At 33.6% G+C, this 15,847-nt stretch overlaps 3 protein-coding genes across 3 annotated transcripts in view; 2 read left to right on the forward strand and 1 right to left on the reverse strand.

The window, feature by feature from the left end:
* The first annotated feature begins 485 nt into the window (after positions 1-485).
* On the forward strand, positions 486-2,682 carry LOC102604049 (COBRA-like protein 10). Its single transcript, XM_006365971.2, has 2 exons — positions 486-1,087; positions 1,229-2,682. Exons 1-2 carry the CDS (start codon positions 526-528, stop codon positions 2,650-2,652), a joined length of 1,986 nt encoding a protein of 661 aa, XP_006366033.1. The 5' UTR covers positions 486-525; the 3' UTR covers positions 2,653-2,682.
* A 9,844-nt stretch (positions 2,683-12,526) lies between these two features.
* LOC102604719 (mitochondrial import receptor subunit TOM20-like) overlaps positions 12,527-15,847 on the forward strand; it is a 10,010-nt gene continuing 6,689 nt past the window's right edge. The window contains exons 1-4 of the mRNA XM_006365973.2: positions 12,527-12,693; positions 12,846-12,924; positions 13,140-13,312; positions 13,396-13,443. Coding sequence (XP_006366035.1) covers positions 12,598-12,693; positions 12,846-12,924; positions 13,140-13,312; positions 13,396-13,443 — 396 coding nt within the window. The 5' untranslated portion in view covers positions 12,527-12,597. The remainder of the gene's footprint in view (positions 12,694-12,845; positions 12,925-13,139; positions 13,313-13,395; positions 13,444-15,847) is intronic.
* On the reverse strand, positions 13,450-15,841 carry LOC102604385 (uncharacterized). Its single transcript, XM_006365972.2, has 2 exons — positions 15,597-15,841; positions 13,450-15,515 (listed from the first exon to the last, which is right to left on the reverse strand). The coding sequence occupies exons 1-2, from the start codon at positions 15,660-15,662 to the stop codon at positions 15,066-15,068; spliced, it is 516 nt and encodes a 171-aa protein (XP_006366034.1). The 5' UTR covers positions 15,663-15,841; the 3' UTR covers positions 13,450-15,065.

Raw genomic sequence — 15,847 nt, forward strand, 5'->3', positions numbered from 1 at the left:
ATACGTAGGATACAAAATTGCCATGCAACGTGCCATGTAGGATGAATGTGCAATTTTATACAAGTTTAAGTGCCTACTTGTGCACACTCAAAGTTAAAGGTCATAGTTGCAAGTTGACGACAAGTTAAGAGTCATGTTTATGTATTATGCCAAAGATATATATTGCCAAGTCAATTTCTCTCCGTAAATATGATTAACATAGCCAATAAAACTTAGCATCCATCGAAGTTTTTATTACATTTCTATGTGTTCTCCGCAATAATAGCTAAAATTAGAGGAAGAGAGCAAAGTTGAAAAGGTCTTACAATCTTCTCTTTATTATTATCTCTGTTTTTCTTCTCTCCATTTTCGTCCATTTTTCCCTTACCACCCCCACGCCGTTGTGTCATTTCACACAACGGCATTAGCTGGTGGTCATTGATCACCGGTCTCTTCTGCTTTCATCATTCCCGTGAATGTGATCCGAAATACGCAAACAAAATCATTTTTAAAAAAGCCCAGATATATTCCTCCATAATTAAAGGAATGCAAATTCCATGGAGGAATATCTCTTGGGTCTTATTAGTTTTGTTTGCGTACAATTGTCAAACATGTAACGGGCAGGATTACGGCGGAGAGGAAAAACCGGCAGCACCGCCACCGGAGCAAGAGACTTGCGATGGAATCTTCATTACCTATAATTTCGATGGACGAGAAAAGATATATCCATTAGTGAAGAATGTATCTGCACAGGGATGGTCATTTAAGTCCATGTTAACGGTGTTGAATGCAGGAACTTTTGAGCTGAAATCATGGCAAGTTTTCGTCGGATTTCAGCATAAAGAGCTTTTAGTATCGGCGGACGGTGCGGTTGCAATTGACGGCGATGGATTTCCGGTACGAGTGGGTAAAAATGGTACAACATTGGCTGGGTATCCACAATCCGATTTGAAAACGGCGATTGATACCGCCGGTGATTTTACTCAGATGTCAGCTCAAATCAATATTAAGGGGACGCAATTTGGTCTTAAAGAGAAAACAAATCCAATGCCTTCAACAATCAAGCTCGTCAATGAAGGATACAAATGCCCTGCTCCTAAGCGCTATAGTACGTATGTCTAACACTTACCTGCATCAGGTGTTTACATCAAATTAACAAATGTATACTTGTGTTCAATTTGGTGTTCGAGCATAACTAATGATTTCGATGTTTATGTGTAGATTATACTGATAGTTAACTCTTTTGCAGAAACTTACATGCATGTTTGCTGCAAGAGGGATCCTAAATTCAAGCCCAAGAAGGTGATCACCAAGTTCATGCCTCGTCGTTATGGAGACCTCTCCATAACTTACGATGTTCTATCAGCATTCGCGAATAGGTACCAAGCTCAAGTCACAATTGACAATCTTAATCCTTTGGGTCGTCTTGATCATTGGAACTTAACGTGGGAGTGGATGAGGAACGAGTTCATTAACACCATTAAAGGTGCGCATACTCACAAAATAGATCCTTCTGAGTGTATTTACGGACCACAAGGACAATATTACAAGGATTTCGATTTCACTCCTGTGATAAATTGCCAAAAGAAACCAATCATTTCCGATTTACCCAAGGAGAAAGCAAACGATGACAAAATTGGGAAGTTGCCTTATTGTTGCAGAAACGGAACTCTTTTGTCACCTATCATGAATGAAACAGAAGCAAGGTCCATTTTCCAGATGGAAGTTTTCAAACTTCCCCCTGATTTAAACAGAACCGCGTTAAATCCACCTCAAAACTGGAAAATCGTGGGAACAATTAACCCGTCTTATACATGTGGACCGCCAGTCAGAATTGATCCATCAGCATTCCCGGATCCTAAAGGAATCGGAATTGCTACTGCTGTTGCTAGCTGGCAAATTACTTGTAACATTACTCGTCCTAAGCCCAAAGCAGCCAAATGTTGTGTTTCTTTCTCAGCTTATTATGCTGAATCTGTTATCCCCTGCAACACTTGTGCTTGTGGCTGTGAACAGACGTCTAAATGTGACGCGAACAAAAAGCCACTACTTCTCCCTCCAGAAGCGCTACTCGTCCCTTTTGAAAATAGGGACCTAATGGCGAAAGCTTGGAGCAATATCAAACATCTTGGTCCTATGCCTAAGAAACTACCTTGTCCTGATAATTGTGGAGTGAGCATCAATTGGCATGTTGATAGTAACTACAAGACAGGATGGACTGCGCGTATAACGCTCTTCAACTGGGGAAACAACGCGTTTGAAAACTGGTTTTCCGCGATCCAAATGAAGAAAGATGTAGCTAATGGCTATGAAAACGTGTACTCATTTAACGGTACAAAGTTACCTAAAGAAAAGAGCAACACTATATTTATGCAAGGTTTACCTGGTTTGAAATTCTTGGTTGGAGAGGTTAATGGGACTAATCCTAATAAGGATCCAAGAGTACCTGGAAAACAACAATCAATTATTTCATTTTTGAAGAAGAATACACCACATATTAACGTCGATGGTGGCGATGGATTCCCTTCTAAGGTGTTCTTCAATGGGGAAGAATGCGCGCTTCCACCAGAGTTTCCTAAAAACACTGCAGCATTCAAAACCAAATTTGGTGTTTTACCAGCAGTTTTGCTTGCCCTCTTAACTTTCCTTCTTTTGACAGATTGGTTACACTGATCATCACTCAACATGACGGTATATATAACTTAAATTATTGCTTTAATATACTTTGTGGTGCGCTAGCTTATACTACTCTCCTTCTGTCCCATTTTACGTGGTACATTTTTAAAATGGTCACATTTCTATTTATATATATTATTACAAGGTACCATTACATTGAGATTTGAAGTTGAAGAGTAATGTAATCAAGTTGTGACAGCAAAATGAAGAAAGAAAGAAAAAAATGTTGTATGATCATAGCTTTGTTTATATCTCTTTAAATTTATATTCAAATGAAAAGTCCATCTTTTTTCATGTTTATTAATTAACTTTGGGTGATGAGATATAGCTGGTTAATTTGTGTTGACTCAATTTTTTTTTTAAAAAAAGGAAAGTTCAAAAGGTGGATGATATGCTTTAGAGTTTGATTATACTAACTATCATTACTCTAAAACGCGGAATTAGCTATGAAATTTGTCAGTAATTCCCAGCTAATTAGTAGTTAAATAACTCTTAATTAGCTAATTGAATTTTCTTATAATTTATTGCTAATACGTAGCTAAATAGAATTAGCATGAGATTTTTTATATTTATCTATGAAATTTTTATCCATCACTAATTCCAGTATTAATAATAAACAATAGTACATAGTATTTAGTAATATATAGCCTATTAAACAATAATACAGTATATAGTATACTCCATATATAGCCCAAGTAAAAAATTTCAACTTGTTTTAAGTCGAGTCACAATTTATATTATTTTAGAACATTAATTTTACAAAAATAAAAATAAAATCAATTTGCAAAAGCATTGCTAAACAAAAGCGGAATAAATATTTCTACGTATTTATTGAATTTGTATAAGTACAGGTGCGAACTGGCCTTTGTTAGGGAGAGATTACCCTCCAATATGAAACTTTTAAGCGCGAATCCAAATTTACATTATGAATTTCTAAACTTATCATTAAACATATAGCTCGTTATAGTTATTACACGTTTGTAATTAAATATTTATACATATTCACTAATATAAATATAAATTATTATTAAATTTATCTGAACGCGTACCTGATACTGTAACCCCACCCTTATTGATTGCGAATCCGAACAAAGAGCTTTTTCGGCATCATTTGCATGTTAAAGTTGACACACGGAAGGTTACAACCAGCCACGTTTAATTACTTTTTCTTTTGATGATTAACATTAATTAATTTTTTTCATCTACCTAATTAGCCTTTCACTCAACACGTACTTAACATGCAAACCATCCAATCAGCTATAAATACACCCTTAAAATCCACTAATTTCACCATCACAAGCATTTGCAAATTGCAATTAATTACCAAAAATAATTAGTCATGGGGAAGATTTCACTTGTTGTTGTTCTTCTATTGTGCTTGTTAGCATTTGCAAATGCTAACGCGTTCTCCGTCATGGTGGCCGTGACGGAGGACAATATTGACAATCCACAAAGTTGTCAAGAGCAGATTCAGAGTCAGAAACTTAACCACTGCAGGTAAAAACTATTTAACTATACGTAAACGTTGTTTTCAAAAGTTAAAAAGAAAAATAGTTTTTAAAGAAGTTAACGTGCTCTTTTGAAAAATAAGTTTTTAGAAATTTGGTTCATATATCATTGTTGCTCATAAATGTTGTCAAATTGATTAGCTAAATATAAATGGTTTCTTTTGAAAAGTACTTTTTTCCATAAGTACTGCTATTAGTGTTACTAATCGACCAAACAAGCTACTTCCTTTGTCTCATTATGTGACACATTTTAGATTTTGAGATTCAAACAAGTCTATTTTTTACTATAAATTTTCATATATCTATTAAATATTTTGAATTATCAATTATTATGACTTATAGTACTTTTTACGTAATTTACAAATATATAAATTTCATTTTAGAATTTATACCACGTTTTACAAAATAGACCAATGACACATAATAACGCCTTCACACAAACATAAAACTTAGTTATAATATCGACTCAAATTTTCTTAAAAGTCCATTCATAACAATAAGTCAAATTTCCACACGTTAATATAAAATTCTACGTACGTTACTGATTTCAGGATGTACATTTCAAGAAGCCACCAACACTTTAACGACGAGTTGAGCATGGTAACAGATGACGATCATGAGATCAACCAAGCACAAGAACATCTCCAACAATGTTGCCAAGAATTGAGGAACATGGACACTCAATGCCGATGCCCAGCGCTTAAGAAAATGGTGATGCAGGATTGCGGTAGACAAGGCGAAGAGGCGCAACGCATGTTAGGGAAAGCTCGTTATATTCCGCGTATGTGTAACATTCAGCCTACTCAATGTAGCTTCTAATTGATATAGAAGCTCGATCAGTATAAAAATTACGTTGAAAGTACTATAATAATGAACACACCATCGTGTGTATGTATGGTAAGTAAGCCAGAGTTAATTTGGTTTTATCTTATGGGTAATGAAAGAGACTTGAGACTTGTTTTATATGCTTGTTAATTAATTTTAGTCTTAATGCTCATGTGCATTTTAACTAATTGTGAATTTGCCGCTAAAGATAGATTTTGAACCTAACTCAACTTAAAAAGTAGCTTATGAGGGGAGGATTGTTCAAGTTTATATAAGAAGATCAAATTATCATCCCTTTTCTGATGTGGGAATTCTTAACATTTCATCGTACAATCGGACCTCGTTAACTAAAGTGTGAACACTATAATTTCTTAACACTCCTTCGTGCACCCAGACCTCATTAACTCAAGCGTGAACACTATATTTTCTTAACACTCTGCCGCACATTCAGACCTCGTTAACTGAAACGTGAACACTATAATATAGAGGCCCTACGTCGGTAAATCGTTAAATCCTTGTTAATTGGAGCTTGAACACTATAATTTCTTAACACTCTTACACACGCTCATACCTCGTTAAATGAAGCGTGAACATTATAATATGGAGGCCCAACATCGAAAAATAGTTAACTCCTCCTTAACTGGAGCGTAGACACCATAATATGGGGCCCAACATCGATAAATCGTTAATGGGAGTGTGGACACAATAATATGGGAATCCAATATCAGTAAACAAATAATTGTGAAAGGTCTAACTCTAATACCATGTAAAGATGGATCTTGAGTCTGTTTTAACCCCAAAAGGCCAAAACCTAACTTATGAAGGAAGGACCATACAAATCCATATAAGGAAATCAAATTCCCATCTATTTTCGGACGCAGAAATTCTTAGCACAAACAAAGAACTTTTTCGGCAGCATTTGCATGTTAAAATTGACACACGGAAGGTAAAAACCACCCACGTTTAATTACTTTTTCTTGTGATGATAACTTTTATTTTTTCATCTACATAATTTGCAGTGATGCAACACGTATTTAACATGCAAACCATTCAATCAGCTATAAATAGACCTTTAAAATCGACTACTTCACCATCACAAGCACTTGCAAAAAAATAAATAATTTAAACACATCTGATTAATTATATTGTTGTCATGGGGAAGATTTCACTTGTTGCTGCTCTTCTGTTATGTTTGTTTGGCATTTGCAAATGCCAACAAGTTCTCCGTCACGGTTGCCGTGACGGAGGAGGATGATATCGAAAATCCACAAAGTTGCCAAGAGCAGATCCAGACGCACAGGCTCAACCACTGCAGGTTTTAAAAAAATTGTCAAATTAATAATATAGAGTATATATTACACACTATATAATCAGTCTGAGTACACTAATTGAAAAATAATACAATGTAACTAAAAATTTGAGACAGAAAATAACGTCTTAAAATAATCCCCGTCCCCTCTACGACATGTGGTCAAAAAATTATTGTGTTCCACATTATTACTACTCCATATATTTAGAAAGTCAAAGGTTTCTCTTTAAATCTGTTTTTTCATATATCTTCTAAATATTTTAAATCCTCAATTATTGTACCTTCTACTACTAAATTTGTTTTATGCAGTTTCTATATTCTAATAGGAAAAAGGATAAATATACTCCTGAACTATCGTAAATGGTATGCAGATACCCTCCGTCATACTTTTGGGACATTGGTGCCCCTGTCGTCCAAAAACTAGAGCGTATATGCATTTGACTGGATCAAAGAAGCTAAATAAGGTTCAATTATCAGATCAAAGAGAAGCTATAATGTACACAATTTCATATCAAGAAGATAGTATGACAACCCACCTTCACAATAATTGATATCTTTGTCAAACCAAGCATAAACAGACAGAATATCCCAAAGCTTGGATAGATTCTCCTGTTTCTCATAAAAGACAAGTGTCCTGTCGGTCCGAACAACATCGAGTCCTGGCATAAACACATAAACCAGACTGAATGGTTACTAGTAAACAACCTGAAGAGGAGTACTAACAAGTGATTTTGAAGAGAATGGGATAAACATGTGGTGCATCCAAAGTTAAATTACTACTCCCTCCACCCCAATGTACCCCAATTTATGTGAAGGTGTTTGACTAATGACTAGGCATGGAGTTTAAGAGAAAAGGGTAGACTTTTGAAACTTGTCATTTGAAATAAGTCATAGAAACTTTGTGGCTATAAATCATTTCATTAAGGGTGAAATAGGAAGATTGAAATGGTTGTTACTAAAATGGAAATATGCCATTCTTTTCGGAAATGACTAAAAAGGAAAGAGTGTCACATAAATCAGGATGGAGGCAGTGTTAGTTTTAATAAGTTATGTTAGGAATAAAATATCTACCGTTATGTTTGTCCTAGTCTTTAGGAAGAAGTTTAAATGTGGGTTGTTGTCAAGTTTTTAGGATAAAATCTTGGTGTAGTAGTTCCTAATTTTTAGCTTCAGTTTTTCTGCAATGTATTTGTTTTATAAAAGGACTGTTGCAGGCAGCGTAACAAAATAGTCAGAAAATTTCTTCTTCACATACTGCCTCTGCTCTACTCCATCTATTCTCTGTTCTTTTTTTTCTACCAGTGGTATCATCGCCAGACTAGATTATAAAAAAAGAAAAAGAAGAAAAATAGAGAAATAAACCATAAGTTATGGCTTCAGAGAGCAATTACATGCAAGCAACTATTCCACGTTTTGATGATCACTATGACCATTGGAGCATGTTGATGGAAAAAATTTTAAGGTCAAAGGAATATTGGCCAGTTGTGGAGGTTGGTACCAGCGCTCCGGCGGAAGGCAAAACCTTAACGAATGCTCAAACGACTGAGTTTGAAGCGAGCAAGCTAAAAGATTTGAAAGCAAAAAATTACCTTTTTCAGTCTATTGAATGTCCTATCTGAGAAACTATTCTTTGCAAAGAAACTTCTAAAGATATATGGGACTCCATGAAAAAGAAACATCAAGGCACTGCTAGAGTAAAGCGCGCACAACTTCAAGCCTTAAGAAGGGATTTCGAGACCTTGCAGATGAAGGAAAGAGAGTCCATAATAAGTTACTGCGCTAGAACAATGGAAATTGACAACAAAATGCAATTCCATAGTGAGAAGATGAACAATATCACAATTGTTGAGAAGATATTACGCTTTTTGATGCCGAAGTATGATTATGTTGTTTGCTCCATTGATGAGTCAAAAGATATAGATGAGTTATCGCTTGACGAATTGCAAAGCCCCTTATTGGTGCACGAGCATAAGATGAATCAACATTCAACTTCTGATGAGCAAGTCTTGAATGCGTCTACTTTTATTTCTTCCAATTGTAGAGGAATGGGTAGAGGTAGAGGGAGAGGAGATCGAGGAAATAGAGATGGAGGCAGCAAGTATGGTAACATAAATTTTAGAGCCAATGATGACTACGACAAAAGTAGAGGGAGAGCTTTTGCTAAATCCAAGATAGAATGTTATCGCTACCATAAATTTGGTCATTATCGTTCTAAATGTCATACAAGGCTACCTAACGAGAAGGAAGAAAAGTTAAATTTTGCTGAGAATAAAGAAGGAGAAACATTGTTAATGGCAGTACATGTTGAAAACGAGCCTGAGGAGCAACACTCTCTCTTCATTAACGTTTTTTTTAAGTTGTTTGTTTCTCTTAGTTTGTAAAGCTCTCGATTTGCCGGAGGTTCGCCGGAAGTAAATAAAGTTGTTGATATTTCTCATCGGCCATGTTGGCCATTATTACAAGGTAATTTAATTCTCTTCTTTTATTTTTAAATCTTTTTATATCTCCGATCTGGAAGCTGTGACTATGTCCGGCTAAAAATTTATATCTATGCCGGATAACTAATTTCTCTTTTATATAGGCCATGAACGGATCTACATTTTATTTAAATATAGAAGAATTTTAGTATGGCTTCTCGACTTGGTTCTGAGATTGAGGTACAGTCGGATCTAGTACTACTTTTATTGGCTTTGTCTTTGTGACTCCGTTTGATGAGCCGTGGTTTTTAGCCCGAAATTGAGTTTGATAAGTAGGGCGCCTCATACCCGGTTAGAACTATCAGACACATGGGCTCAATAAAAGTATGTATTAGCTTCTTGACAGACCCTTTGCTTGGGTAAAAGAATTAAACCATGTAGTCTGAGAAACTATGTTAAAATTCTTGTGTATTTCGATTCTTATGTAGTTGGACTACCTCTAAGGATATTGACTTGCTTGATTTATGACTGGGCGGACCACCGCCAAGTTGAATTATTTTCTAAGTAATATAACATCTAAAAAAACATACTATTGATAAGTATACTATTTTCATCCCGAATAAATAATATTTTTTTTTAAAATTGTCACTTTAAATATTTAATTTAAAATTATAATTATTTTTCACTATGAAGAGTACACAAAATCTACATGATAGTTCAAACAATCTACTTTTATGTTATAGTGATAAATTATTAAACTACACTTTTTAATGAACATGAAAATACTTTTTACAATAATTCAAAGTGAAACAGGGGAAGTAAACTAGTACACGAAATAATTGGATACAAGATGAAATTGTTAATTTAAACAATTTTTAGCTACACATAAAAAAATATGGACAAAACATTACTCATTTTGAACTCCGTAATGCATTAATAAAGCATTATGGGAGCAACGTAATAGTCTTGAAAGTCGAGTATTAATCTAAAATTTAAAACTAAATTTTATGATAATGCATTATTTATTATGTAATTGTATTTCATCAATGATTCCACCTTTATTTGAATTGTTGTTAGTATGTATTATTCATAATATTTGTTGTAATTTATTTTATTTAGAAATTTAGAATAAAATATAATTTTATATTTAATGAAAGTTTTGAAAAGAATAAAATTTATATTACACGAAGATTATATAGATTATGGGGTGATTATTTGCAAAAAAGAAAGAATGATTTCTATTATGAAATTAGAAAATAAAAATGAAATAGAAATAATAATATAATATTGAGGTGAGAGAAAATGATTCTTTTTTAGAGAGTAATTGGGTTGGAGTTAGTTGTCTGAAAAATAGAAAACTCTATATTTGGAGGGTAAAATAGAGGATAGGATTGGAGATGCCCTAAAAGCTCTAATCAAGAACGAAAGAGTATTTATGGTTGAAAAGATGTGTTGCATGTCCCACTAGAAAGACAAATTGGACAATTTTTTTGATTATTTAACGTATTTGTGGAAATTTTTTTGTGTCATTTTTATTCTTTTGTGCAATAATTATCAATCAACTCCTTAGTATTAGTGAAGTTGTTAGTGCATGAAAATATGCACCGCCATTCACGGAACATGCATGAATAATATATGCCGCACCGCGCGATTATGTCTTTGTCTTAAACTATATAATATGTCATGAAGTCAAATAAAAAAAATGGATAAAAGTCAATATAATTTCATCAGGAGTGTAGTAGTGGCCTAAAGAGAGACATTTCAGCTCTTATTAATGGGAAAATTTTTAAAACAACAATATTTTAGCTTTTAGTGGGACTCCTTAGCAACAGTTTCATTATTTATTAAAAATGTTATTATTTTAGTTTGTTAAGGGATTAGTTATGTATTTATTTTATTTTGATTAATTTGAAAGAATACATATAATTAATAACATAAGAGAGAAAATCATGGGACAAAAAAATTCAAAAAGGCAAAAAAGATTTTAAATACAAATCAGTTACGTTTTGAAAAGAGTATAAATAGCCATCTTTCCGTCGAGCGTTTTTTTGCTTTCTCTTAAGAACATAAAAAAAAATTAAAATAATTTAGTTTGTCTTTCGAATCATTCATCTAATAACTTTCAAAACTTCTTCAAGTTGAATATGACATATTTTTGAAACAAAATTTTTCAAAATTGACAACTATAAATTTGTCGCATCTAGTGAACAATCGAAAAACAATCAGGTATTTTGTTCGATTTTTTTATTTATTTGGATGAAATATTCGTATATGTCGAGTACAAGAGTGTTATTTTTTTTTCTTGATTGAATCTGTGAAATCTTTGTATGCATTGGGATTTATAGCTTTTTTCGGATGTTTTGTATCCAAATTATGATGTATAACGAATGAAATTGGTTTTTTTTTAGTTTAGTAGCTGTTTTTTCTATTTGAATGCATACAATAATTTGTATCCCATTAAGTTAATGTAACTAATCGATCATGAACTATATGTTGAATACAACAATATATGAATACAAAAGTGAGATGAAAATACAAAGTTATAAATACAAAGTGAGATTGAATATAAAGTTGTGAATACAAATTAAATACTCTCTTCATATGAAATACAAAGTGACTTTGAAAGGTAAAGTAGGCACATAAAATACAAAACTTGTTGGTATACAATTAGGTTGAATACAAAACAAAAGAGAAATACAAACTTGCTCACATATAAATCGAGATTGAAATACAGAATGAATACCCAATAAAATACAAAATTGTTAGCATACAGTTAGGATGAGTACAGATTAAGAAAGAAATGCAAACATGTTGGTATACTAATTGAGATTGAAATACAATGCAACCTTTGGGTAATACACAAATCAAATGAGGGAAATTCCCCAAAATTTTGAATATTATTTGGTATACCTCTAGTAATTCTGATTGAATCAATCATTGTAGACAATCAGATACTTTCCCCAAAATCTAAAACCCTAAAAGCAAATTTCGATATTATCAAATTTTAAAATGTATTAAATATCAAACAAAATAAACATATATATGAATTTTCTAGAATCTAACAAAATCTAGAAAAATTAAAAGAAAATCAACAAAAAAAATTGAACATAATAAATATATGATGAATATTTAAACAAAATCACATAAAAATTGAAAAATTTGACTGAAAATCCGTAATGTATAGAATCAGTGATTTAAAAATCAAATAAAAAAAATCAAAATTGATAATGGAAAATACCTTGCCAACCGAGTAATCTGCTTGAATTAATAAAGAGATTTCGTTTAACAATAAAGAAAATTTCTTGATGAACAACAATTTAACACCTTGAAGAAAGATAAACTTGAAACATGAAAGGTGTGAAAGAAACGTGAAAGTTGGGGAAGAAACGTGAATGGTGGTGAAAAAAGGTTAATGGTATTGGTTTAATTTATTTTTTTCACTTTAAACGATTATTGGTATATAATTTGGTCTAATATAGGACTCTTTCCATAAATAAAATTAATTTAAAATACTAAAATCTGAATACATATTATTTTATAAAAATATTGTCATTCTGCCGTTTTAAATAAATATTTTAAAGTGTTGTTATTTTGACTAATTATGTTAGATATTATGACTTAATTGCTAATTTTCCCCTTATTAATTAGTAGTCCTAAAATGGGCTATATATGGCATTTTCGCCTAAATTTCTTCGTAGCCCAATAGAATGGATTCCGATTTACTAAAAGCCCAGAATTCAAAAGCCCACAATATTTTCTCAAACTAATGACGTGTCACAAAGGTTATAGCAGTACAACTTGAACTGGGACCGACCATTTTTTAACTAGAACCCTAAAATAGAATTTAACTAGAACCCTAAAATCGAATCGAAGCACCTCAGCAATGGAGATGCAAAAGGAATTCGATCGTCTCCTCTTTTTCGAACGCGCTCGGATGAGTGCTGAAACCTCCTATGCTGAGAATCCCCTTGATGCTGATGTCCGTATCTCCTCTTTCTCTTCATTTATCGTTTCTGTTTTATCGTTCTAATTGGATTTCAGATCTTTGATGTGTTTTTGCGTTTAATTTGATCTTCGATGCTTTGTTGAATAAACGAGTTTGTTGTTTTTGTTATGTGATGATGCATGCAGAACTTGACGAGGTGGGCACGTGCATTGCTGGATCTATCACAGTACCAGCAGGGAGCCGAATCGAAACAAATGATTTCTGGTATTGAGTTGCTTGAATTTCGGGACTTGATTAAATAGTTTGTTATAAATTAGATTTTTTTAGGATCGGTTAGTTAAATTTCTAATTTAACCTATAGTGTGCCAAAAAAATGTTCTTTCTTTTGTTTGCTGTTCTTGTTCTTTGAGTTTTTGAAATTCTAAGAGGCTGATGAAGTGTGTATTTGTTGTCGTTTATTTGGGGAATTAACTTGGCAGATGCAACCTCAAAGTTGGAGGAGGCATTGACTTTGAACCCTAAAAAGAAGCATGATGTGCTTTGGTGTTTGGGAAATGCCCATACTTCACATGGTTTTTTAATTCCTGATAATGATGAAGCTGCTTTTTACTTTGAAAAAGCAGCTGAGTTCTTTCAGCAGGCACTTGATGCGGTATATCTTTCTCAACAGACATTCCAAATGTATGTGTGCTTTACTGTTGCAAGTAGCTTAGTTTTTTGTTACTCTGAATGCAGGATCCCTCTAATGACCTTTACCGCAAATCTTTGGAACTTACTGCTAAGGTGAAACTTTTGTTGTTCTTTTAGCTAAGTCTCGATATGTTTAATGCTTTGCATCTTTATGTTGTAATTACGTATTCCAAATGAATGATATCAAACTGCTACACGTGGTTGTGTGCCATTGCCTTTTCCTCGCTTATTCCCAATTTTTGCACTCAATTCTTTTTTTTTAAAGTTCATTCCTGCGTGGTCCTTTGTAATTGGTGTATATCGATATTGTAGTAATTTTTTGTGTATCTTTTCTTGCCCCTTACTTCCTCCTATCCATATTATAGTATTTTTAGCTTTTACATTTAGTCCAAAATAGATAGTTTTTAACATAATCAAGAAGTTATTAATAGTTCTTTTCCAAATTTACACTTAAATAAGTGAATTTTTACCTAACCAAGAAATCGTATTAAAGTAAAATTATTTAATCAAGGTGCAATCACTTCTTATCTCTATGAGTAAGTGATTTCTTAAAGGGGTGTGTCCAGGCTTAAAATACCATAAATATAGAGCGGAGGGAGTATTAGATTACCAACAACAACATAATATTCAGTGGAAAGGGTAGATTGCACGTAGGCGTTACCCCTATCTTCGGAAGTACAAAGGTGGTTTTTGATAAGACCCTTGACTCATGGAAAAGCAATTTAAAGTAGATTGAAAAAAAATGACAAAGTGGACAAGCCATGGAAAAATACTGTAGAGAGCATGACAAAACACTCTGAAAAGGTGTAGTAACTACAACAAAATACTATGATAATTGAAGTACAAGAAACATGTAGTAGCAGAAATAGAAAGACAAGAAACTACAAGAGTAATACTATAATTAACTAGTATGTAAGGAAAAACAAGATGACACCCAACTATTTATTAACTTTCTACCCTAATTCTTGACCTTCATAACCTCCTATCTAAGGCTGTTTTCTCGGTAATTGTAACCTCTTCATGCTCTATCTAATCACCTCTCCCTTATACTTCTTCGGACTATTTGTTCCTCCCTTGAATCCATCCATAGTCAACCTCTCACACCTCTTCGCTGGGGAATATGTTCCTTTTCTCTTCACATGTACAAACCATCTCAGTTTTGCTTCTCGCATCTTATCCTCCACCGGGGCTATTTCCACCTTGTCCCAAATATCTTCACTTCTAATACTATCTCTCCGAGTATGCCCACACATCTATCTCAACATCCTCATTACCGCAACTTTTATCTTATGATTGTGGGAGTTCTTGGCTAGCTATCATTCTGCCAATACAACATAGTTGGTCTAAACACCACTATGTATAACTTGCCTTTAAGTTTCAGTGGCACCTTCTTAACACACAAGACTTCGGAGGCAAGCCTCCACATCCACCCTGCACCTAAACGCAGTGTTTTGGACGGCGAGAGGCGACAAAAGGCGACAAGGGCCTGCCTCGCCACGCGGCGAGGCGAGCGGCGAGGCGATCGCCTTTTTGAATCAAGGCGCCAATTAATACCAAAAATTAAAAATATTTAATTGCATATATAAATATCCAAAATCTCAATAGCAATAACATATATTAGCAAATATTTCAATTCAAAAACAAAAAGTAGATACTAAAAGTCTAGAACTTTAAAGACCCAATAATTCAAAAGATAATACTAGAACTCTAAAAGTCTATTCTTCTTCAAAACTATCCAATTCTTGAAGATCAACATCCTCTACATCATTATATTGCTCCTCATCTTCTTCCTCCTCGTAGTCTTCATCAATTAGTGTCCGAGTCCTACTTGAAGTTGAACTTGTAGATGAAGTTTCTACTCCTTTGCCCTTGTCAAGTGCTCTTGATCTTGAAGAAAGTCCCCTAAGATGATAGATACTCTCATCAGCTCCAATTGCCGTAGCAACACTACCCCAAGTAAGATCATCATCCTCATATACTAGTTCATCTTCTTGATCTTCGGGGCATCCAACTAACCATTCATTTGAATCATCAATGTTATCCAAGCGAATTGGATCAATGAGATCACGAGCATCATAACGACGTTTCAATGTTCTATTGTACTTAATGTACACTAGATCATTGAGACGCGATAGTGCAAGCCTATTCCTCTTCTTGGAATGAATCTACACATAAGTTACAAATATTAACTAATAGATATTGATAATAATATAATATGGAAATTAGGATATAATTTTTTTACTTACGTGTTCAAACACACTCCAATTTCGCTCACATCCGGATGAGCTACAAGTTAGGCTTAATACTTTCATGGCAAACTTTTGCAAGTTTGGTGTTTCACTATCAATTAGTGACCACCATTCAACTATAATAAAATAAATTTAAAGGTTAATGAGTATAAATAAGTCAAATAATTTAAGTAAGAGCTAAATCAACTCACTTACCCGGTGACCTTGTGTCTCTAGCTCTTTTAGCCGGACCACAACCAAATAGTCCA

The sequence above is a fragment of the Solanum tuberosum genome, unplaced genomic scaffold (genome assembly GCF_000226075.1).
Source record: "Solanum tuberosum cultivar DM 1-3 516 R44 unplaced genomic scaffold, SolTub_3.0 scf00591, whole genome shotgun sequence".
NCBI classification, from domain to species: Eukaryota; Viridiplantae; Streptophyta; class Magnoliopsida; order Solanales; family Solanaceae; genus Solanum; species Solanum tuberosum.